Here is a 26,441-nt window from a genome sequence, read left to right on the forward strand (position 1 = left end):
TTGGCTTTAAACCTTGAATGTTTGCAAATATGAATGATTGTCCATATTGTGTGTCACTTCTGGAAGGTTTTGGTAGTTCTCCCTCCTCTCTACCCTGACCCAGGGTGTGTTGTTGTGGCAATGGTTTGTCCAGTTTTGGAAGTGATACTGGGGAGTGTGGTAGTCTCTGTGTAGTTGGGGGGGGGGGGGGGGTGTAGTATGTGTGGGCTTGATGACGGACTGTAGTCCAGTCTTGGGCATTTTTCCTTCTCCATCCGTACTCCTGCCACGTTTCTGCCTGTCTGTTTCTCCCTCTGTTTGTACCTGCCTCTAAAAAAAAACACGACCTAACACAAAGGTCGGATGCAAGTGATACAGCACCTATGAGGAAGAACAGAGGGGGTTCGATGCGGTCCTTGGCTCTTTGGGGCTGGTCGCTTTGGGTGACTCGTCTGTTGAGTTCTCGGGGTTTGGCTCTCCTGGCCGTTCACGTCCAGGGAGTGTCCAACGTCTTGGCGGAGGGCCTGTCCAGATTCGTTCCCCTGTCCACGGAATGGACAGTCGATGCCGGCTCTTTCCGTTGGCTCTGCCGGACGTTCGGGCACCCGGAGGTGGATCTCTTCGCGTCGGCGTGGTCGAGGCGTCTTCTGGTTTACGTGGCGCCCTTCCCCGACAGCGAGGCTGTTGGGATCGATGCCTTTCGGCAGGACTGGTCGAGGTGGAGGTTCCTGTACCTCTTTCCCCCGGTTCGGCTGCTGCTCCGGGTCTTGGCTCGCTTGGAGACTTACCAGGGTCGCGTGATCCTCTTGGCCCCTTGGTGGCCGGCCCAGCCATGGTTTCAAGCGCTGCTTGCTCGGTGTCCGAACCCGGAGGTTTTTCCGTGGCTCCGCCTCTTTCAGGAGATCGTGCCAGTCCAGTACGAGACTGGTTCGCTCTTCTCCGCGAGTCTTCGCGTTTGGTGTTTTTGATTCGTGTTTATCACCATCTTTATGGTGAGCAGGTGGCTTCCTTGTTGGTTTCTCACCTGCGAGTTTCCTCTCGGCGGCAGTATGAAGTTTCCTGGCGGTCCTTCAGATTCTTTTTGACCCTTCGTCGTTGCTCCTCGCTTTCGGTTCAGGTGGTGTTGTCCTTTCTCTCTTGGTTGTTTCAGGACCGTCATCTTATGCCTAATACTGTCGCTTCGTATCGTGTGGCACTGGCGGAGCCGCTGCAGCTTGCTTTCGGTATTGATGTTACTTCTGCGCCGTTTCGCAAGCTGTCTCGGGCGTTGTTTCACCTCCGGCCTGCTCATGCGCCGCTTGAGCCGTCCTGGTCTTTGGACAGAGTGCTCTTCTATCTTTCCACTCCTCGTTTTGTGGTGGCCCCTTCGGTTCAAGATTGCTTTGCTAAGGCTCTTTTTCTGTTGGCATTAGCCTCTGGGGGTCGTGTGGCGGAGCTTCATGCTCTTCTCCGGCGCAGGGGTTTTTGCTCCTTTGGTCGTGGTCTTCGGTTTGTTCGTTTGCAGCCGTCTCCCTCTTTTCTGGCGAAGAATGAGACTGCTGCTTTCCGGAGAGGTCCTTGGGTTGTTGATGCGTGGTTTGTCAGGCTGGGGGTTCACCATGTATTGTGTCCGGTTGCGGCCCTCCGCCGTTATCTGCGCTCCACGGCTTCAGTGTCCGGGGACACGCTGTGGGTTGATCCGGTTTCCCTTCTTCCCTGTTCGCGGGTTTGGGTCTCTAAGGTCGTCTGCAGGGTCATTAAATCCAGCCAGCCTGCGGTCTATCCCCGTGCCCATGACGTTCGTAAGTTCACTGCTCTTGCTGCCGTCTTCGGCAATATGTCTCGGACTGACATTCGAGCGCGGGGGTTTTGGCGGTCGAACAGGGTCCTGGCTGCACGCTACCTTGTTAACGTTCCTGGGCCCAGTCGGGCCTGTGTTGCCTTAGGCCGGCGGTTTCGGCCTGTGGTCTCGGCTTCGTCTTGAGAGGTGGAGCACCGACTGCCTCCCGGGTAAGTGCCCTTGGTTTTTCTTGGTAGTCTTTGGTGAGGTAGCTCCGGGGAGCCGCAGGGGCTCCCCCCACAAAACCAGCGTTGAATGTAATGAAACGCCATTTTCTGGGTGAGTCCCGGAGGCTCCCCGGCATCCCTCCTGCCCTCCGGTAAGCGGTTTTTCGCGGTTTTTGATGTCCAGCCTCAGAACTGGGGTGTGGGTCGCCGGCTCAAGGGTCTGGGGCTCCCCCTTCCCCCTCCCGGGGAGGGGGGAGCTGCGCAGACATGCGGCGCGGCTCGTGTGACGTCATGCTAGTTTGCTTGTTTTTCTTTTGGGGGAGTTCTGTCCACTCGTTTGTCAATTTTGTTGTTAACCAGAATAGGGGTTTGTTTTGGGGCGCTTACCTTTCTGGGTGCCTGTCCCGGTCGATGGCAGATATGAAATGCTCCAAATCACATGTGCATTCTATGGGCCATTGCTCCCTGTGCCTCTCTGAGGGGGCCAGGTTCTGGCTCGTGGTCCCCGGTAGGCCTAGAACTCCACCCACATCGACTGATGCAAAATAGTTAGGATATCCATATCAGCCATGGATAGCTCCGGGGAGCCTCCGGGACTTGCCCAGAAAATGGCGTTTCATTACATTCAACGCTGGTTTTTTTCACTTTTGTTTTCCTCCTGATATGGCTGTATAGCAGTTTTAGTTGGGTCTTTGCTTTATTTGCTATGTCATTTTCAAGCGGCCTATCTGTTTCTCTACTCACTGAAGTACCCATTTCTGGCCTGTTGATATTTCTCTGCTCCCTGGTGTCTTATTATTTATGTAGTTTCTCCATGCCTTTGTGCTTGGCTGCCTTGCTTCTTTACATGCCTGATTGAACCGCAGATTCTCCCCGTTGCTTTTTGGGTTTTTTCTTTCTGGGCCGGGATAAACCTGTTTTCTGCCACCTGACACTTCTGGGTGATGTAATCCATCATGCCTTGTACAGATTTTCCACCGAGTTTTGTCTCCCATGGTATTCCTGTTAGAAATTTTCTAATCTCGTTATAGTTTCCCCTTCGGTATTCCAGCCTTTTAATTTTTGGTTCATTCCTTGGATGGGTTAATCCTACTCCTGCCAGGTACTCAAATGTGAGGACACTGTGGTCATTTATGCCTATGGGGGGGGGGGGGTTCTGATTTGACTTCCCTTACATTTGACTCGTTCAGGGTGAATACCAGATCAAGTCTGGCTGGTTCATCTGGCTGGTGGTAGTTGATGCTTGGTTGGTTTGGCCAGCAGTAACAGTATACTCCCTCAGTGATAATATACTGGCAATATATACTGTAATACGGGAAAGTGGAGCTAGGAACTAGTAATAGAGTAAGTGAATAACATTGCAGGCCGGAAGAAAGCAGAAATTCCCTTAGGATATTACAGGCAAATAATCAGTGTATAAATCAAGTAACTGGCAACCAGTGGCATCCTGCCCCCAACCTGGGACAAACAACGGTCAACTAGACGGTCCCAAGAGGACCATATTTTCTCCACAAGGCGATAAGTATCCCCACATAAACTTGAACAAATAAACATATGTAATATTATAAATATAGTGTATACATATTATATATACATACATATAATATTATAAATATATGCATATATTATTATAATATCACAAACCCAACATGGAGGTGTGTGGAGGCTGCCTTAAGCCACTTCGGAAGAGTGTTGTAGGCATTGTCTGTAACATTTGTAACATAAGATTTCACCTTAGTTGTACAGGATTACCTACACAATATGCAAACCGGGAAGGTAACTACTGGATCTGACAAAGAGACAGACAGATGTGGGAAAACATCACCAAACTAATGAATAACATTCCTGAAGTACACAGGCTACAATTCACACAAAAACTACCAGAAATATATGCAGAGTATATAAAGACAGCAACGAACTCTGAGCACAACCCAGGGACTGAGAATTTAGAGAGTCAAAGTAGCAATGTAGAAGGGTATAGTGTCGAGGTACACAAAAATGAAGGCATTATTGTAGAGCAACCTGGTGATATGAATAAGGAGAGAAAAAATGAGACGAATGAGAACACAAATGAGAAAGACGAAAGCAACAAGGAGAAAGATAAGGGCAATACCAAGAATGAATGCAGAAACGAGAAAGTTGGAACAAAAAACAGAGGTAGACAAGTCGTTCATGGGTACAAACAAGAATAATACAATCACAAATGAAAATATTTGCAGGTATTATGCAAAAGGACAGTGTAGATATGGGCCCAGAGGCACGGAATGCTCATTCATGCACCCACGGAAATGCCGAAACTGGTTAGGGAAAGGCAGATGTCGTTTTGATACAGAGTGTAGATATTTTCACCCTAAGTTATGCAAACTCTCGGTTAATAAGAGGAAATGCTACGATCTTCATTGCCCCGATTTCCACGTCAGAGGTACACAGCGCTATATAAGAGAAGAAGTCCAATATAATTGCCCTGAAAATTTTTTAGAGGCAGGTACAAACAGAGGGAGAATCAGACAGGCAGAAACGTGGCAGGGGTACGGATGGAGAAGGGGAAATGCCCAAGACTGGACTACAGTTCGTCATCAAGCCCACACATACTACACCCCCCCAACTACACAGAGACTACCACACTCCCCAGTATCACTTCCAAAACGGGACAAACCATTGCCACAACAACACACCCTGGGTCAGGGTAGAGAGAAGGGAGAACTACCAAAACCTTCCAGAAGTGACACACAATATGGACAATCATTCATATTTGCAAACATTCAAGGTTTAAAGCCAAAGTCAAGAAATAAAGTGAAGTTCATAAATGGCCTCCTATTAGAGTCTAACTCAATATTTGGGGCATTCACGGAAACTCATACAAAAGATTACATGGATGGTGAAATCTGGATTCTAAATTATAATTTATATAGATGTGATAGAAAAACTAGGTCAAATGGAGGAGTAGGCCTGTATATTAAAGAAGACCTGGTATGCACAGAACTACTAAACTCAACTAATGAGGTGGTAGAGGTACTTGGAATAAAGGTAGAGAAACTAAACCTAATTATTATTCTAATATATAAACCGCCAGATACAACGATTGAGGAATTCACAGAGCAGATGCACAAAATTGAGAACATACTTGGCAACCTAGCAAACCCAGCTCCAGATATTATCTTCCTTGGAGATTTCAATTTACCGAGTCTAAGATGGAGAATGGCAAACACAAATATCATAGCAGGGAATGACCCGGGAAATAACCAACCACAGGTCAGAGAACTTTTGAGATTCTGTGACAAATTTTCGCTCAATCAACAGATTACAGAACCAACTAGGAACGAAAACACACTAGACTTGTTATTCACAAACAATGATGAACTAATCAGGGATATCACAATCTCAGATACTTCATACTCAGACCATAAGCTCATTGAAGTGCGAACTAGCATAAATAATGGTAGTAGGTCTAAGAGACCCAACAAGCGAGAAGGAATATTCAATCAATTCAATTTCAACAATAAGAGGATTGACTGGGAAAAAATAAATGTAGACCTTGCAACCATTCAATGGGAGACGGTCTTAAGCGACAAAGCTCCCACACAGGGAATAGCTCAACTGACAGCTGAAGCTTACAAGGTCTGCTTGAAGCACGTACCTGTGAGGAGGGACAGAAAGAGGACCACTCTAGAAAGAGAACGCAGACGACTCTACAGGAGAAGGAAAAAAATAACGGAAATGCTTCGGCAGACACAACTATCACAAGCAAGGAAAACAAGCCTAAGCAGGGAGATTGAGGAAATAGAACAAACGTTGAAGCGATCATGAGAGTCTGAGGAAATGGAATTGGAACAGAAAGCTATACAAGAGATAAGGAAAAATCCGAAATATTATTTCACATACACAAAATCCAAATCCAAAACCTCGACCAGTATTGAACCGTTAATTACAAGTGAAGGTACGTACACAGAGGACAACAAAGAGATTAGTGAAATTCTAAGAAGCCAGTATGAGGCTATGTTTAGCACACCAATAAACATGAAAGTTGATGACCCAGACAGCTTCTTTATGAATGACATTCAAGCTGCAGATAATATAACGGATATTACCACAAACTCGGAAGACTTTGAAAGAGAAATTGACAATATGCCTATGCACTCAGCTCCAGGGCCTGACTCATGGAACTCAATATTCATAAAGAAATGTAAAGTACCAGTAGCAAGAGCACTCAGCGTAATATGGAGAAAGAGCCTGGATACAGGGGAGATACCAGCAGCACTTAAATCTGCAGATATAGCTCCGTTGCACAAGGGGGGGAGTAAAGCCTTGGCAAAAAATTATAGGCCAGTTGCACTAACATCACACATAATAAAAGTGTTTGAAAGAGTGATTAGGAATCAAATTTCTAGGTTTATGGAAAACAATGAATTGCACAATCCAGGACAACATGGATTTAGAGCGGGAAGATCCTGTCTGTCAGTTACTTAACCACTATGACAAAATCACAGAAGCCCTAGAAGAAAAGCAAAATGCAGATGTTGTATACACAGACTTTGCAAAGGCGTTCGACAAATGTGACCATGGGGTGATAGCTCACAAAATGAGGTCAATGGGAATAACTGGAAAAGTAGGACGCTGGATACTCAATTTCCTGTCGAACAGAACACAAAGAGTAACAGTCAATCAGAGAAAATCGAGTCCAAGCAATGTTAAAAGCTCTGTACCTCAAGGTACAGTCCTTGCACCGCTACTGTTCCTTATTCTCATATCTGATATAGACAAAAATACACGTCACAGCTTCGTGTCGTCCTTTGCAGATGACACAAAAATCAGCATGAAAATTACCTCTGCTGAAGACATTGAAAAACTACAAGCAGATGTCAACAAAGTTTTCGATTGGGCAGCAGAAAATAACATGATGTTTAACAGTGATAAATTTCAGGTACTCAGGTACGGCAAAAATGAGGATCTGAAACATAATACAGGGTACAAAACACAATCGAATCTTCCCATAGTAGAAAAACAGCATGTCAAGGATTTGGGAATAATGATGTCCGACGATCTAACGTTTAGGGAGCATAACCAAGCAAATATCGCGTCAGCCAGAAAAATGATCGGATGGATTACGAGAACTTTCAAATCCAGGGATCCCATCACAATGGTTGTACTCTTCAAGTCACTTGTGTTGTCCCGTCTCGAGTACTGCTCAGTACTCACTTCCCCCTTCAGAGCAGGAGAGATTGCTGAAATAGAGGGAATACAGAGAACATATACGGCACGCATAGACGAAATAAAACACCTAAATTATTGGGATCGTCTCAAAGCTCTCCAAATGTACTCTCTAGAAAGGAGACGAGAGAGATACCAAATAATATACACATGGAAAATACTGGAGGGTACAGGTCCCAAATCTACACAGTAAAATAACAACATACTGGAGTGAACGATATGGAAGAAAATGCAAGATTGAACCAGTGAAGACCAGAGGTGCCATAGGCACAATCAGAGAGCACTGTATAAACATCAGAGGTCTGCGGTTGTTCAGCGTCCTCCCAGCGACTATAAGAAATATTGCCGGAACATCCGTGGACATCTTCAAGAGAAAACTGGACGGTTTTCTAAGAGAAGTTCCGGATCAGCCGGGCTGTGGTGGGCACGTGGTCCTGCGGGCCGCTCCAAGCAACAGCCTGGTGGACCAAACTCTCACAAGTCGAGCCTGGCCTCGGGCCGGGCTTGGGGAGTAGAAGAACTCCCAGAACCCCATCAACCAGGTATCAACCAGCTTGTGGAGTTTTGTACGGCCCTTCCGTGCTTCTTCCTAGGGCCTTCCTTGTTTGGATTCTTTGTTCCCATGCTTTCGGGGTCCCTCATTCCTTGCAGGTCTTGCTGTACCTGGCTTAGCTTTTCCATGTACAGTACATTCAAATTAAAGTTCTGATGTTTATTCAGGTAATGTACATACAAGGTGAGATACAAACATTGCTGGAACATTGGATTCTCTGTTCTCCCCTAGTTGTCCTCCCCTAGTTGTATTTATTGGGGTTGGGCTTTGACTCTTGGTCCCGCCTCTCCACTGTCGGTCGCTTAGTGTGCGGGTTGCTGGGGCCTGCTGGGCTCTTTCGTATCTACCTTTGACCCTGTCTGGAGCCAGGCTCCGCCATTCTCTGCCTTCGCTGCGAGACATTCCTTTCAGTTCCATGTTGCCTGTTACATGTTGCATGTTACATGTTGCATGCATAGGGAGCCGGTCGGCCGAGCGGACAGCACGCAGGACTTGATCCTGTGGTCCCGGGTTCGATCCTGGGCGCCGGCGAGAAACAATGGGCAGAGTTTCTTTCACCCTATGCCCCTGTTACCTAGCAGTAAAATAGGTACCTGGGTGTTAGTCAGCTGTCATGGGCTGCTTCCTGGGGATGGAAGCCTGGTCGAGGACTGGGTCGCGGGGACACTAAAGCTCCGAAATCATGTCAAGATAACCTCAAGATTACATGTTGCATATTGCCTGTTGCGTGTTGCATGTGGTGCATGTTGCTGGTGCGCGTGTGCATTGGTAACATGTGCCACGGTGACATGTGGTACTTGTTACTGTGTTGGGATGTTGTGGGGGGGACATTTTGCTGTAGTTTTGTGCCTGGGGTAGCGCTTTGGCTCTTTCGTCCTGCCTGTTCCCTGTCGCTTCCCTGACATCTCCTGGGCTCTGTCAGGTCTGCACTTGCAGCTGTGTGTGGGGCCTGCTTCCACCACTTCCCGTCCTCGTGCATCTCCTTCATGCTGTTGTGTGTTTTGTTTGTGCCATTTGGCTTTCCTGTTGCCAGGTTTGGGTTCCTGTTTTCCTGGCTTGCCCTGCCTGTGGGCTTTTTCGGGGTCTCGAGGTGTTCCTTCTCTGGGGTCTCGCGTTGGGCTCGTAGTTTCTCGTCTCCTGGCGAGCTCGCTTGAGTTGGGGGGGTTTTCTGTTCAACAGACATTCCGTCTCCGTCTTTGCCGGCTTGGGTTTCCGGCTCTGCCTCCTCGGTGGACGCGCCCGAGATCTTCCTGCGGCTCTGCCTCTTCCTAGGCTTGGATAAACCTTGACGGGGCTGGTTGGGTTCTGCCTCGAGTCTCTCACCTTTGCTAAGTGGTCGGGTGGCTTCGTAGTTGGTGTCCCACCTGAGTGCTTTTCTTGGCAGCAGTAATGGGGTAATTTGGCAGTCCTTACTTTTCCTTCTGTCCCTTCTTAGGTGGCTGCGTTTGTTGGTGTCGGCTTGGCTTTTCTGGTGGGGGTTGGGGGCCGTTGACTTGCCGCATACTGTCTCCTCGTTTTGTGCAGCGCTGGCGGAGTCACTTCGGCTTGCTTTCGGTCTTGGTGTTACATCTGTGCCGTTCGTAGGCTGTCTCGTGCGTTGTTTCACCTCCGGCCTGTTCTTGGGCCGCTTGGGCCGTCCTGTTCTCAGGACAGCGTGCTTTTTCTTCTCCTCGGTTGGTGGTGGCCCCTTCGGTTCGGGTTTGTTTTGACAGTTCTCTTCCTGTTGGCGTTTGCCTCTAGGGCTCGGGTCGCTGAGCTTCTTGCTCTCCTTCGGTCATGACGTTTGGTTTGTTCAGTTGCAACCGTCTCCCTCTTTTCTGGCACAGGGTGAGGCTGCAGCGTTCGGGGGGGGGGGTCCTTGGTTTGTTGGTGCTTGGTTGGTCGGGCCGGGGGTGTGTTGTGTTTTGTGTTCAGTTGCGGCCCTCCACTGTTATTTGTGTGCCGCGGCTTCTGTGTCCTGGGCGCGCTTTCGGTTGATCTGGTTCCGTTCTTCCCTGTTCGCGTGAGAAGGTGTCCCAGGTCGTCCGCCGTGTTAATGCGGCTAGCAAGCCTGTGTTCTTTGTCCGTGGCATTCGTGGCTTTGCTGCTCTTGCTGCCATTTTGGCGGCGTGTTCTTGCTGACTTCGTGCACTGGGCTTTTTGGCGGTCATACAGGGGTCTGGCTGCTTGTTGTCTTGTGTCATTCCCGGGCTCGTTTGAGCCTGTGTCGCCTTGGGGTGGGCGGTTGCAGCCAGTTGTCTCGCTTTCCATTGAGGAGTGCGTGGTGTTCGACTCCCGGATTAGTCCCTTTGACCATCCTCTGTGGGTAGTTAGCTCCAGGGAGCTGACGGGGCTTCCCCTAGAAAACCAGCGTTGAATGTAATGAAATGGCATTTTCTGGGTGAGACCTGGAGGCTCCCTGGCAACCCTCCCTCCCTCCCGGTCGACGGTTTTTCGTGTGTTTTGACATCCAGCCTCAGAACTGATGGGTGGATAGTTGGCATGAGAGGTCTGGGGCTCCCCCTTCCCTCTCCCGGGGAGGGGGGAACTGTGCAGACAGAGTCGTGGTGACGTGTGACATCATACTTGTTTGCTTGTTTTCTGTTGGGGAGTTCTATCCACTAGTTCAGCTTTTGGTAGCAATTTTTACCAGAATAGGGGTTTGCTTTTGGGATGCCTTTCTGGATGTTTGACCCGGTCGATGGCAGACGTAGAATGCTTCCAACCACACGGGGGTTTCTATAGGCCATTGCTCCCCATTGCCTCTCTGAGGGGGCCAGGTTCTGGCCATGGTCCCCGGTAGGCCTTAAGAACTCCATACACATGACTGATGCCAAAGTCTGACATTAGCATATCAGCCTGGTATAGCTCCAGGGAGCCTCTGGGTCTCGCCCAGAAAATGGCGTTTCATTACATTCAGCGCTGTTTTTTTTTTGCTATGCGCCTGTGGGTGACAATGGCCAAATAGCCCTTACCAACACAAGGGTTAAGGGCTAATTACAATTTCTTTTAATTACAAGACCATTAAAAAATTCCTAATTTTATAACTGTACAGTAATTTGAAGAACTAACTAGGCATTCTAACTTGAGTAGGTCTGGTATGAAATTATTATTGTTGCAACAAAGAATTAACGATTTGTGATTCTCTGCACATTAATTTTAATGATGTGTATGTTGTGGTTTAGGCTCAGGCTCGGGAGTGTCTGCACGAGAAGGCGCTATTGGGTCATAGCGAAGATCTGGAGACTGTTGTAGAATTGTCCCAAGAAGCAGCACAGGTTGCTCACGAGTATTCACAGGTAATTCCTTATATTCTTGTCCAGGTAATGGTGGGTTCTTTTTATTCTTTATACTATTATTTTTCAGGTTTAACCACTTAAATGCGCAGAACTTCTTACTGTGATTTGAAAGGAAAATGGTTGAGTTTGGAAACATTTTGACATTAACTTTACATGAACATTTATAAAAACAACAAAAATATGTCCTTAACAGTTACAATATGACATTTTTGCCAAAAACAGGTGCAGAGTGCAGGGGTTAATAAGCATTACCCTTTTCCATATTTATAATGAATAAATTCTTGAACTTGCAGTGTCGTGTTTACTCGTGCACCAGTAAAACATTTGCACTTTTAAATTGTTGATATTTATTGTTTCTTTTACAAGCATATTGTTTTAAAAATTAAAGTATACATTAAAAAGTTAATGTAGTAACACATCATCTATATTTATGATTGTGTATGTAAGAAAATAAGAAACCAGAAAAGGTAAAAAATTTGTTTATTGAACATTCCAAATGGCTCATATTTAACATATTACTTATCAGGTGTTGAAAACAATCTCGGGTGCATCAGTGAAGGACTATGTACCAGCCTCATGGATCAGCATGGTTCACATAAAGGCAGAATATTATCGAGGTCGTGCCCATTACCGTATGGCTGAAGCATTGCTTACTCTCCCCATTGACGAGAGAGATCAGGAGCAACTTAGCATTAGGGTTCAGAATGCTCTGCAATTTGTCCACCTGCCACCTGTTAGCAATACTACCTTAGAAATTAGCGTTCCTACCAACCATCAAGAACGTACCCTTCTCGGCAAGTATAATGATTGTCTAATAGCCAGTTTACACGTGTGTTGTGATTTATCCATATTTTAATTATGTAAACATTGTTGTAATAATATCAAATCTGTTCCTACCATCCATATTATTTATTATGGGATAAGCATAGTTTGTATGACTGTATTTTATCCTCCAGCTTGAAATTTAATAGTGCATCTTCACTCTAACGAACTCACTCACTAACGAATTCCCAGATGGTCCGAACAAATTGCATTCGGTACTAAATGTTCAGTGGAACATATAAATGTTACATTGTGAGGATTGTTCATCCAAGTGGTCACCGAGATCGAGCATTGGAGGTGGTTGTCATTCACCTAAGTATGAACAGTTGTATGGTGTTTTATTTTGCTTACCCATTGTTTCTAGGGAGAAGGGGTTGAAGGATGATAAAATTACCTGCTGCAATTTATTTGGAAACAAGTCGTTTAAAATACTTTCAAAAAAGTTATATAAAGATTGAGAGGAAAAAATGAGGGAATTACCTGTAGCTAGTTTCCCATTTGAGGTCTGTGTGTGTTTACATAAGCATGGATGTGGGTTCTCCCATGTGGGTCATATGTCTGGCATGGATCCTGGCTCTGTGTCAAGGTTTTTGCTTTTATGTGGGGACTCTGGGGGAAGGAAGAAAGCCTCAGGTGGTTTCATTGGGGCCCCTTCTGCTTACTTGGTCTTTGGTGCCATCCACAAATAATTTTTGTATTCTTCAAACATTAATAAGATAATTAAAGCCATTAAATCCATTCACAGCACCACTGGAGTTTCTTTGTATCCCCTGTAGCTGGTTGAGCTTGTTCCTTGGATATTACTCCGTGTGTATGATTTGGGGTCATTCCAGTTCCCTGAATTCATTCCTTTTTCTGCTGGTTTCACCAGCTTGTCTGTTCTCGGTGTTGGTGTGGGCGGGTTTGCCTTGGTTTTTTTTCCAGGGTTTTGGTATCCATTGGGTTTGGGGTCAAGATCTTTCCCTGGATTGTGGGTGTTCTTTCTTCCTTCGGGGGCTTGGTGTGGTGTATGCAGTCCTCGACCATTCTCCTCTTGTTGAAGATAGTTCAGCTGTGTCTGGGCACCTTTTCCTTGGGTTGCTCAGATCTTGTCTATTGCCCTTTTACTTTTTAGGGTTGGGGAATTTCTTTGCTTGACATTCTGCAATTGGGCTGCAGTGGGTTCTCTGTGGGTCAGTGGCTTGCTAGCGAGTTACCCTCACCCATGTTTAGATATGGCCTATTTCCTTTTCCAGATGGGAGAGGAACTCCCCTTCCGTATCCATTTTTTCCTTTTGGTTTCTGACTGTAGCTGTTTTTTCTGCTTTATTTAAGGGGGGGGGGGTGATTGTGTCTTTGCAGCCTCAACCCCTATGGTTTTCTTGAGGAGCCTCAGGGGGCTTATCTTGAAATTGGTGTTTCATTATGTTCAATGGTGTTTTTTTGCTACTGGGTTCTGTTTCTGCAGTGTGAAGGGGAGGGGAGGGGGTCAACCAAGGCTTGGTCCTTGCCTTTTCCTTTCTGGGTAGGCCCTCTGGTGATGCCCGTTTGCATTTTACCACTTTGTTGATGTGGGGTAATGTTTTATGTATAGTTTATTTAGAGCATGGGGGGATAGTCATATTACAAAACATTCATTTCAGTATAAATGGGCATAATGAACATTAAAACTTTGATAGTACAGTGTTTTTGGTATACACAATAATTTCTAGAAGTTTGTTAAATCCTAACAAATATCTTCCTTCATCCTACAAGGTCTGGCTCATTGTCGTGAGTCGGTACTAGTTCATGAGGAGGCAATGCGGCAGCAGCGTATGTGTCGGGATCTTAAGAAAAAATCTGCTCTGACAGAGGTATTGCACTTTGGTCATGAAGCTGCTGTTCACCTTCTTGATCTTTACGAAGAAGAAGAAGACCTACTAAATGTTTGGGACCCACCACCCATTGCATGTATGTATGCTTGGACGGAGAGATTTTATAACCCATTCTCCTCCAAAATCCCATATTTATTAAAAATCTTTAATTGGGTTTTGTTTGAGATATTGTATTCAAATACTGTATACTGTTTAACTAAATTCTTATGAAAATTACAGTGGTTAAATAAAATATTAATAATCAACATTATGCAATTTTAGAGTTATGCCAATTCTTATTAGTTAAACTTGCAGTCAGCTTAGTGTTATGTACATCTTGACTTAATGATCAGCTAGTGATATTTTAAGCTAACCAATGTCATTTTCTTCCAGTTCATACTGAGCTGCAAACTGTTAATGAGTTTAGTTCTCTAGAGAATTTAAAAAAGTGTTGAATGTAATGACACGTCATTTTCTGGGTGAGCCCCGGTTGTTCCCTGAATCTAAATGCCGAGATGGTTACCATCTACTTGGTCACATCAGCCATAGAGTTCTAGAGGCTTACTGGGGACCAGAGCCAGAACCAGGACTTCCCCCCTCACAGAAGTGAAGGGAGCTGTGACATTTAGTTTGGCCACCTCACTGGGGAAGGCAAGAAGGAAGTCATTGGGTCAAAACAAACTACTGCTAGATTAAAATGAGACTGAAGCCTCAAAACCAGCAGAAAAAACTCTATGCAAACAAATGATTGAATTGTCCCCGAACTAGCGCAAGCTCATTCACCCCACCTCCCTCACTCATTTTGGGGAGGGGTAGCCCACTGCCAGCTGGCGTCCCCAAGCTTAGTTCTTGGGCAGATGTAGGCATCCACTCAATGACTTGGAAGGGAGGGAGGTAATCAGTTAGCCACTGGGTGGAAGGGAGGGAGGTAATCAGTTAGCCACTGGGTGGAGGGGAGGGAGGTAATCAGTTAGCCACTGGGGCTTGTCCAGAATTTTGCATTTCTTTATATTCAGTGCTGGTTTTCTGTGGGGAGCCGCTTCTGGTTCTGAAGTTAAATATTCATGGAGAAGGAAGGAAACATGGGAACTTGCCCTGAAGGAGGAAGCACTGCAGGAATTAGAATGAGGATGAGACTTCCTGCTAAGAGACATGACCCAAGTCCACACAAGAGTGCCAAGGACCTGGAATATTCAGTAAATTCTGGGCCATCAGAATCCTGTTTGACCTCCAAAGCAAAATGACCTCGCAAGTCATTTATTCGGAAGGGCCGCCTGCCCTTTCGCCGGTTGCTCTGGTGACAGGGCATTGACGGGACTGGCTCTGTTTGCCCACATTTGGTCCCACGATTTGGGGGCATTTCAAGTAGTGCCCTCCGACCTGAGGTGGCATTGGGTGGCTCCTCCCCCTCTGGGGGGTTCTGGGCTGGCGGGGCAGGTTTCTTCCCCTTTGCATTGTCGGGTCATACTGGAGTGGGTGTACTTGGGTGTGGTCAAAACGACCTCATCCCTCAGATGGTTTACCGCCTGTTTCCAATACCGAAGCAGGGCTGCGGATCTGCAGTTCATTCTGGACTTGTCCCATCTGAACCCCCCTGGATTCTTTTCCCCTCTTTTCGGAGGACCACTCTGTCCCAGGTCCAGTTATTCATTTACCCGCTGGGTTGGGTTTGGTTGCGGCATCTGTTCTGGTCCTTTCAGGACCCCTCCAGCCGCATCACTGGGGGCTGCCACCCCTCTGTTGCTCACCAGACACAGGAGAGTGAGAGTGCACCGCTGTTGCCTCCAGCATATCCTCCTAATTTTAACTACTTTAGCTCAATAAAATTACTACCCCAATATATACAAATGTTCACTATGACTGCTGGGCACACGATTAAACACCAGTAGCTAATCTAACAAACGATTAAACAGGCTTACTGCAGGGATTTATAACATAGGACGCTCACTCACTGCCCTCAACATGGCGCTCACAAACAGGCCGCCCCACAAAAATCGCTATAGGACTGCTTCACAAGGTTTCTTCTAGTCCTGGCTTGAGTACACGGAGTCGTCCTGCAGGCTCCACAACAGAAACGCTTGCTTACTTCCTTACTGTTGAAGGAGCACACACAAAGTTCCACAAAGACATTGAAACAGTTGGGACATTGAAACAGTTGATAAACTCGATTTAACCCTTAACATGCTCGGGGTTTAACCCTCAAACCGCGCATATCATATATAAATGATATCAGTGACAAAACCGAAACCGCGCACATCATTTATATATGATTCCGTGTCTAGCGCTATAATTTAAACGCCCCGCCTGGGATAGGGGCAGCTATAGTACAGCCACGACCGATAGTTGCCAGATGCCACCTAGGAAAAAAATCCAGGCCAACATTCTTGGGTGTTACAGCGTCAGTATTGAGCAAGTCACCAAGGCTGGTGCACGCAGCACGAGCTCACAGCACCGCTGTTCAGCTTGTGACCACAGCATCGCCTACAAATACCATAATATAAATGATACTGCTATTATTTAGCAGTGATAGTATTACTGAAGCCCCCTGACTGTGATAAAACTGACCAGGATTCTGATAATAGCAGGATTGTGGTGATATTTAGCACTGTGCTCCATGGAGGGAGGAGTAAGGCTGTGGGAGGGAGGGTTGTAGCGTCATTTTCTGACTGTGTGTGGCCACCATTTATTGACTGCACTCACCATACCAGCTTAGTGGTTCGATATGGTGAACACAAATGTAGATACTTCTATATAACGTGTGTATAGTGTGAGATAACAGCGAGAGGAGTAGGTTGGGAGCCGCCATTTTGGTGAGGGAGGAGCGTCGTCTGCACGACTTGGCATGTTGTTTACTGATGGCCACTATGGTCTTTGGGCACCATACCAGTTTATTTGTTCAGGTATGGTGAATAAAACAGATAGATACTTATATATAATGTGTGTATATAGCGTAATAACACCACAAACAATATTGTTGAAGGACAAATATTAGTGCGTCTGGCCTTGAGGGCGGCCGCCGATCAGCTGACTGTGTGAGTAGCTACGTCTTATGGCCTTTACTCACCATACAAGCTTAGATGTACAGTTATGGTGAACAAAACATGTAAATACGTATATATAACGTCTGTGTATAGTGAATATATACAGAAAGAGTATTGTGGGAGGTGAATGAGGGTGAGTGAGGTGGTGTTGAGGGAGGGAGTGGCAGTGAGTGGCTGGCTGGTGTTTGGCGATCACTCCTCGTTGCTTTTTGACTCACAAGACCAACTTAGTAGTTCATTATGGTGTACAAAACATGCAAATACTTATATATAACATGTGTATATAGTGTAACAACAGCAAAACTATTTGTTTATTGTTTTATGAACATAATAATTGAATCACTAATATGCACACCATAATTTTGAGTACAGCGATGGTTCACACATTTTATAATATAAATATACCACAATTCACTGTATGGAATAATATTACTGCAAAAAAACTAAGAAAAAATCATTCAGAGACATTGAAATAATTAGGTAATAATATATTTGTGGCAACTGCCGTCTGACAGCTCGGGTGGAGTAGACCTCGTCTGGCGAAGGCTCTGCCAACACCCCTTTTTTGCCACACTTCCCTACCCTATTGCGGCTAAAGTATGCCACCTACGATTTTTTTGTTATTTTGTCCGTGATCAGGGAACAAAAATGAACACTTCTATAAGACGAAAGAATTTTTTGGATTTTTTTTGTTTTTGTTGCGCCTGTGGGTGTGAATTCCATTTGGGTCCCTAGCGGTTTGAGGGTTAATATCCTGTCATCCCCACAGGCGCATGTCATTTTGAAAAAAAAAAATTATTTTTTCTTTCTAACCTGTTAATTTGTGTTCACTGATCACGGGAAAAATAATAAAAAAATCGTAAGTGGCATATATTGCCCGCTATAGGGCTGGGAAGTCTGGCAAATTATAGGCGCTGACTCAGCGTGCGTCCCAGGCGGTCTGTTGCTCGCAAGCTGTCAGGCCGGAGTTGCCACAAAGAGATAATTACCGAAGTATTTCAATGTCTCTGATTGATTTTTCATACTTTTTTTGCTGTAATATTATTCAATAGTGTGTAGTTTGATATATTTATATAATAAAATGAGTGAATCATTGCTGTACTCAAAAATATGGTGTGCATAGTGTTGATTAAATTATGTTCATCAATCAGTGAACAAATACTTTGTCGGTTATTACATTATAAGCACAGGTTATATATAAGTATCTGCATGTTTTGTTCACTATAACGAACCACTAAGTAGCTATTATGAGTCAAAAAGTAACGAGGAGTGACCGCCGTTTACCAGCCAGCCACTCCCGCCCTCCCTCCAGTCATCTGACTCACCCACATTCTCCTCCCACAATAATGTTTTTGCTATAATTCACTATATACAGACGTTATATATAAGTATCTACATGTTTTGTTCACGATAACTGTACATCTAAGCATGTATGGTGAGTAAAGGCACAAAGATGTGGCTACACACACAGTCAGCTGATCGGCGGCTGCCCTCAAGGCCAGACGCACTAATATTTCTCCTCCAACAATACTGTGTGGTGTTATTACGCTATATATCTTATATACAGACGTTATATATAGGTATCTACATGTTTTGTTCACCATAACTGTACATCTAAGCTTGTATGGTGAGTAAAGGCACAAAGATGTGGCTACTCACACAGTCAGCTGATCGGCGGCAGCCCTCAAGGCCAGACGCACTAATATTTCTCCTCCAACAATACTGTGTGGTGTTATTACGCTATATACACACATTATATATAAATATCTACCTGTTTTATTCATCATACTTGTACAAATAAACTGGTATGGTGCCCAAAGACCATCGTGGTAACCAGTAAACAACACCGTCGTCTGCACGGTGGCGTCGTGCAGACGACGCCACCGCCCTCACCAAAATGGCGGCTCCAAACCTTCTCTTGCTGTTTATACCCTTTATACGCACGTTATATATAAGTATCTACATTTGTGTTCACCATAGTGAACCACTAAGCTGGTATGCTGAGTGCAGTCAATAAAAGGTGGCCACACACAGTCAAAAGACATCGCCACCACCCTCCCTCCCACAGCATTACTCCTACTTCCATGGCGCACAGAGCTAAATATCACCACAATCCTGCTATTATCAGAACCCTGGTCAGTTTTATCACAGTCAGGGGTCTTCTGTAATAATATCATCGCTACATAATAGCATGAACAAGTATAATTTGGCATTTTTAGGCGATGCTGTGGTCACAAGCTGAACAGCAGTGCTGTTCGCTCATGCTGCGTGCATCAGACTTGGTTGCTCACTCAATACTGAGGCCAATAACACCCGGGAGTTTGGCCCACAATTTTTTTTTAAAATGGCATCTGTTTACAAGAGCCCTGATGAAGGTGTGGTGAACCCCGTGTATCCGCGGGCTGTTTAAATCTTGCATAGTACTCCAACACATCATATGACGTGATGCGCAGTTGACTGGAACAACATCCAGCACGTCATATGACGTGATGCGCACTTTAAGGGTTAAGGAGAGGTCACTGTGGGGAATTTCGAAATTTTTTTTAATGTGTAATTGGGCAGAATTGTTGCTAGGCAGGGAAGTAAATGAAATGTATGCCAAATTTTTAAAAATATACAAGGAAGGCACACAAACATTCATACCAAAACAGAGATGCAGGGCCAGAAAACAGGATTGGTTCGACAGAAATTGTGAGAGGGCCAGAGACCAAAAGACACAAAAATGGAATCAGTATAGGAAGAGGCCAAACCCCCAAACATACCAGCGATACAAAGATGCGAGAAACAACTATACGGCAGTGAGGAGAGAGGCGAAAAGAAATTTTGAAAAAGGGATAGCGGATAAATGTAAAACAGAACCGGGCCTATTGTACAAATTCATAAACAACAAATTGCAGGTAAAAGATAATATCCAGAGGTTGAAAATGGGAAACAGATTCACGGAAAATGAAAAGGAAATGTGTGAAACATTAAACGAAAAGTTCCAAAGTGTGTTTGTACAAAATGAAATCTTCAGAGAACCAGACACAATAAGAATTCCAGAGAGCAACATAGAGCGAATAGAGGTGTCTAGAGATGAAGTGGAAAATATGCTAAAGGAGCTCAGCAAGAACAAAGCAGCTGGCCCAGATGGCGTTTCACCATGGGTTCTGAGAGAATGTGCATCTGAGCTCAGCATTCCACTTCACCTGATCTTTCAGGCATCCCTGTGTACAGGAATCGTAGCAGACGTGTGGAAACAGGCTAACATAGTTCCAATCTACAAAAGTGGCAGCAGGGAAGACCCCCTCAATTATAGACCTGTATCATTGACAAGTGTAATAGTGAAAGTATTGGAAAAACTAATCAAAACTAAATGGGTAGAACATCTGGAAAGAAATGATATAATATCAGACAGACAGTATGGTTTTCGATCTGGAAGATCCTGTGTATCGAATTTACTCAGTTTCTATGATCGAGCCACAGAGATATTACAGGAAAGAGATGGTTGGGTTGACTGCATCTATCTGGACCTAAAAAGGCTTTCGACAGAGTTCCACATAAGAGGTTGTTCTGGAAACTGGAAAATATTGGAGGGGTGACAGGTAAGCTTCTAACATGGATGAAAAATTTTCTGACTGATAGAAAAATGAGGGCAGTAATCAGAGGCAATGTATCGGAATGGAGAAATGTCACAAGTGGAGTACCACAGGGTTCAGTTCTTGCACCAGTGATGTTTATTGTGTACATAAATGATCTACCAGTTGGTATACAGAATTATATGAACATGCTTGCTGATGATGCTAAGATAATAGGAAGGATAAGAAATTTAGATGATTGTCATGCCCTTCAAGAAGACCTGGACAAAATAAGTAGATGGAGCACCACTTGGCAAATGGAATTTAATGTTAATAAATGTCATGTTATGGAATGTGGAATAGGAGAACATAGACCCCACACAACCTATATATTATGTGAGAAATCTTTAAAGAATTCTGATAAAGAAAGAGATCTAGGGGTGGTTCTAGATAGAAAACTATCACCTGAGGACCACATAAAGAATATTGTGCAAGGAGCCTATGCTATGCTTTCTAACTTCAGAATTGCTTTTAAATACATGGATGGCGATATACTAAAGAAATTGTTCATGACTTTTGTTAGGCCAAAGCTAGAATATGCAGCTGTTGTGTGGTGCCCATATCTTAAGAAGCACATCAACAAACTGGAAAAGGTGCAAAGACATGCTACTAAGTGGCTCCCAGAACTGAAGGGCAAGAGCTACGAGGAGAGGTTAGAAGCATTAAATATGCCACAACTAGAAGACGGAAGAAAAAGAGGTGATATGATCACTACATACAAAATAGTAACAGGAATTGATAAAATCAACAGGGAAGATTTCCTGAGACCTGGAACTTCAAGAACAAGAGGTCATAGATTTAAACTAGCTAAACACAGATGCCGAAGAAATATAAGAAAATTCACTTTCGCAAATAGTGGTAGACGGTTGGAACAAGTTAAGTGAGAAGGTGGTGGAGGCCAAGACCGTCAGTAGTTTCAAAGCGTTATATGACAGAGTGCTGGGAAGACGGGACACCACGAGCGTAGCTCTCATCCTGTAACTACACTTAGGTAATTACACTTAGGTAATTACAAAGGCGCGACCAAACCCTCACTTCCAGGCTGCCTCTAATTTATCCAAATCACTGCGAAATGGTGTATGTACTATGTACCCCAACACCTTCCTGACACTTGCAAAAAAGTTGCCTTCACTCCAGCACTAACACAGGGAACTATATTCTTCCTCCTTCCAGGAGATCAACAAAGTACAACCATCTCCAACGACCATTGTGGCTAAAGTGAGGTCACGACGTCTGACTAGCATCACGTCATGTCACCAACGTATCGACATCTCATTTCATGTTGCTTATTTAAAAGCTCATCCTCTGTTCATATTCTTAACAATATCGTGTCCCGGGCATGCGCTCCGTGTTTTTGCGTGAACTAGTCCTGGCGGTGTGGGCGAGCGCTCGGTGACACTGAATGTGTATACTCGTTTCAGTTTTCTCACCTTAATTCTCGGGCTACGTCGTTCGTTTTGGTATCATTGTGTTGCCAATAGAATTCCCTACAGGTGTATATGCATATAAGGTCCAAAAGCCAAGCGTGACTCCCCACAGCAAAGCCTAAAGTCAGCAAAAGTTACCCGTGAGCACACACAATCAGTCAAGGGTGTATACTCGTTTCAGTTTTTTCACCTTAATTCTCGTGTTACGTGGTTCGTTTTGGTATCATTGTGTTTGCAATTAAATTCCCTGCAGGTGTTGTATATGCATATATTGTCTAAAAGCCAAGTTTGACTCCCTTTAGCAAAGCCTAAAGTTTCCCCGTGAACGAGCAATAATTTGCACATCGCAGCCAAGTGTGTATACTCGTTCAGTTTGATAACATCAATTTTTGTGTTACATCTTTCATTTTTGGTATCAAATTGTTTGCAATAAAAAGGCGTGTATTTTAAAACTAATCTCATAATAATAGAGCAATAAATAGAATTTTAACAAGTATTTTAATTTTGGATGCTCATCATCATAAAATTATTTATATCTTTCCAGTGTTCTGACATAAATTTTTGTGTTACATCTTTCATTTTGGCATCAAATTGTTTGCAATCTAAAGGCACACATTTTAAAACTAGTCCCATAATAATAGCACAATAAATAGAATTTTAACAAATATTTTAAAATTTTGACCAAAATTGTATTTATAATCTTTAAAGTGTTCTGACATCAAGTTTTGTGTTACATCTTTCATTTTGATATCAAATTGTGCACACTCTAAAGGCGCTCATTTTGAAACTTTCCCCAAGTCGATTGGATAAAAAATGAATTTTATAAAAGTATATTTTGTATTGGATGCGAGCACAGTCCACGGCTAGGACTCGAGAGAAAAAAGTGGACGTGAGCGGTGTCCAAAGTGGGCGATGGTGTTAAATTATTCGCTGATGTTTATTATATATTTTCTTTTTCTAAGCTCTTAACCCTTAAACTGCGTATGGCATATATATATACGCCCTGAGTAATATGTCTCACCGTGTGCATTGTGTATATGTACGACATTGAGTGCCGGACATGATTGAAATGGTCTGCGGCTAGACAGGATTCACATCAGCTTCCTCAGGGCTCTTGCAAACAGACACCATGTTTAAAAAAATCATGGGCAACATTCTCCGGTGTGAGAGACACAGTACAGTACTGTGGGAGCAACCAAGGCTGGTGCATGCAGCATGCGCTAACAGCATTGCTGTTCAGCTTGTGACCACAGCATCACCTAAAAATGTCAAAATAAATATGTAACTGCTATTATTTAGTGATGGCAGTATTACAGATGACCCCTGACTGTGATAAAAATGACCAGGATTGTGATAATAGCAGGATAGTTCTGATAATTAGCACTGTGTGGGAGGAGTTATGCTGAGGGAGGGAGGGAGGTAGCATCGTTTACTGATTGTGTGGCCACCTGTTATTGTCTGCATTCACCATACCAGCTCAGTGGTTCTCTATGGTGAACACAAATGTAGATACTTATATATAATGTGTGTATTAGTGTAATAACAGCAAAAGGATTATTGGGAGGAGCCATTTGGGTGACAGAGGTGGCATCGTCTGCATGACTTGTCTAGCTGTGTAGAGGGTGGCCACTATGCTCATTGGGCACCCATGTGCCCAATGAACATAGTGGCATAGTTATCAGGAACACATGATTATCACGTGTTCCGGATAATGGTACTTTTTCACCTAAGAGTCCAAAAGTGACCATTTCCAACTATTTTTATACTACAAACAACATAATTTGAATTGCCTTGCCACATATAATTATTAAATATTCAACTAGAAACCTCAACTTATCTTGTTGGTGTTTGTCTTCTTGATTTATGCCACACATCTTGACGTTAAGAATTCTTAACAATTTACGTAACCTATACTAACCTATACTAACACTTATACTAATACTAAAATTAACACTTAAAATTACTGTACAGTTCATTAAGGAAAGTTAGTTTTAACTGCTAGCTGCTGAAGCCTCACTTGTTGAAGGCGCTTGGCTTGCCTGTGACGCCTCACTTGTTGAAAGCGCTTGCTTGCGCCTCACTTGTTGAAGGTTGCGGCGCTTGGCTTGTCTGTGGCACCTCACTTGTTGAAGGCATTTATTTGACTTGCCTGTGACGCCTCATTGGTTGAGGTGTATAACACGTAACTTGTCTTTAATTGCTAGGACAACCTTCTTCCTCTTAACACTTCCAGAACGATTGATGCTGCTACCAGACATAGTATTGGCCAAAAATGTTCAAAGTTACTATGAAAATAAAAAAGTTATTTAAAAGAATATTTCACTAATGGCACAGCACTCTGGTTTAACACGAGGGATGGGAACACATGGGTTGACCAGTGTTGAAAAAATGAAGTAAGTGCTAGTAATTACATAATTACTAGCACTTCATTTTTTTGGCTGTGATGAATTGTTCTAAAATTAATGGTAATTCCTGTACCCAGGTGGTCCCTCCCAACGCTCCCCTCCCACCCTCTTGACACCACCCACCCACCCCACCCCCTCCTCCACCATGCGTCTCGAGCCACAGGCAGGCGGGATTAATACGGTACGGCCCGCCCCATGACTTTCATATCCAGACAATTCAATGATTATCCGGCTGACTGTCCAGATAGTGTAACATCGGCAGCAAGTTAACCGGCTCCAATTTTTTATCTGGCTAAACTAGCTTTTATCCGGCTCCCATGGCCATTTTGGCCGGATATTGAGAACTTTATCCGGTCACGATTTTGGCCGTATAAGGGCGTTTTCCGGATGCTCGAATCCCGGATAATCGCTTGGTTACAGTACTTATATATAATGTGTGTATATAGTGTAATAACACTACAAACAGTATTGTTGGGGAAGAAATTTTTAGTGCATCTGACCTTGAATGAGTGAGGGAGGCAGCCACCAGCTGACTGTGTGTATAGCGACGTCTCTTAGTGTCTGAACTAAATATATCAGTTTAGTTGTACAGTAGTGGTGAGCAAAACATGTAGATACTTATATATAATGTCTGTATATTGTGAATAAAATAAAAAACAGTATGGTGGGAGGAGAATGTGGGTGAGTGAGATGTTGTTGATGGAGGAAGTGGCAGCGAGTCGCTGACTGGCGTGTGGCAGTCACTCCTCGTTGCTTTTTGACTCATAATACCAACTTAGAGGATCGTTATAGTGAACAAAATATGCAGATACTTAAATATAACCTATGTATTGAGTTTAATAACAGCAAAACTTTGTTTGTTTTATGACCATAATAATTGAATCACTAATATGCACACCATTCTTTTGAGTATAGCAATGATTTACCCCTTTTATTATATAAATCTATCACACTACACACTATTGAATAATATTACTGCAAAAAAACTAAGAAAAAATCAAGGACATTAAAATAATTAGGTAATAATATCTTTGTGGCAACTCCTACCTGACAGCTTGGGTGACACTGACTGCCTCTGATGACCGCTCTGTCAATACTCGCATTTTGCCAGACTTCCTCGGTTTATTGTGGCCAAAATGTGTCGCCTACGATTTTTTGTTTTTCCCGTGCTCAGGGAACAAAAATCTACATTTTTAGAAGACAAAAAAAAAATATTTTGCACACGGGTGTAAATGTCCTTGGGACCCCTTAGCAGCTTAAGGGTTAATCTCAGGTCCGGAAAGCAGAATAACCCTCCCTGGGTAGACTCGTTCCACCCAGGCTACATGGGGGGGGGGGGGTCATAACACAGTATGAAGTCTCTTGGCGGTGTTTTTGCCATTTCCTTTCCATACGTAGGTATTCTTAGGTCTTGGATTGTGTTATGTTGGTTTTTCTTTCTTGGCTCTTTCAAAACAGGCATCTTATGCTGAATACTATCGCCTCGCATCATGCGGTGTTGGTGGAGACGCTCTAGCTTGCGTTCGGGGTGGATGTCACTTAGGCTCCATTTCGCAAGCTTTCTCGTGTCTTTTTCCATCTCCAGACTGCTCATGCACCGCCTGAGCTGTTCTGGTCTTTGAACTGGGTGCCTTCCTTTCTCCTAGGTTTGTGGTGGCCCCTTCGGTCCAAAGTTGTTTCCAGAAAGCTTTCTCGTTGGCTTTGGCTTCGGGGGGGTTGGGTCGGGGAGCTTCATGCTCTCCTTCAGCACAGAGGCTTTTGTTATTTTGGTTCGGGTGGACGTTTTGTTCATTTGCAGTGGTCTCCTCCTTTTCTGGCGAAGAACGAGATGGCGGGTTTTGGAGGGGTCCGTGGGTTATTGATTCTTGGTTAGTCAGGCCGTGGGGGGCATCATGTGTTGCCTAGTTGTGGCTTTATGCTGTTTTCTGTGCACCTTGGCTTCTGTGTCCGGGGGCATGGTTTACCCCCGGTTTCTCTGGTTCCCTGTTACAGGGCTCAGGGTCCCTCAGGTCGTCCGCAGGGTTGTCAAGTCTAACCAGCCTGTGGTCTACCCTCATGCCCATGATGTTCATAAGTTCGCAGCTTTGGCTGCTGTGTTTGGCAATATGTCTAGGGCGGACATTCAGGCACTGGGGTTTTGGAGATCGCAACAGGGTCCTGGCTGCCTGATAACTTGTTAATGTGCCAGACCCTCGGCAGTCTTGTCGCCTTGGGTTGGCGGTTGCAGCCAGTTGTCTCGTCTTCGTTATTAGTTGTGCGATGCAGCTGCCTCCCCAGGGAAGTCCCTTATAAT

The 26,441-nt window shown here is 44.4% G+C and overlaps 1 protein-coding gene across 2 annotated transcripts in view; it reads left to right on the forward strand.

Annotated features, from left to right (window-relative positions):
* Rhp (GTP-Rho-binding protein rhophilin) overlaps nt 1-26,441 on the forward strand; it is a 319,468-nt gene that overhangs the window by 255,852 nt on the left and 37,175 nt on the right. For both annotated transcript variants that reach the window (XM_069308794.1, XM_069308795.1), the window contains exons 8-10: nt 10,891-11,004; nt 11,531-11,798; nt 13,561-13,755. In XM_069308794.1, coding sequence (XP_069164895.1) covers nt 10,891-11,004; nt 11,531-11,798; nt 13,561-13,755 — 577 coding nt within the window. The remainder of the gene's footprint in view (nt 1-10,890; nt 11,005-11,530; nt 11,799-13,560; nt 13,756-26,441) is intronic.

Source organism: Procambarus clarkii, chromosome 63 (assembly GCF_040958095.1).
Source record: "Procambarus clarkii isolate CNS0578487 chromosome 63, FALCON_Pclarkii_2.0, whole genome shotgun sequence".
Taxonomy (NCBI): domain Eukaryota; kingdom Metazoa; phylum Arthropoda; class Malacostraca; order Decapoda; family Cambaridae; genus Procambarus; species Procambarus clarkii.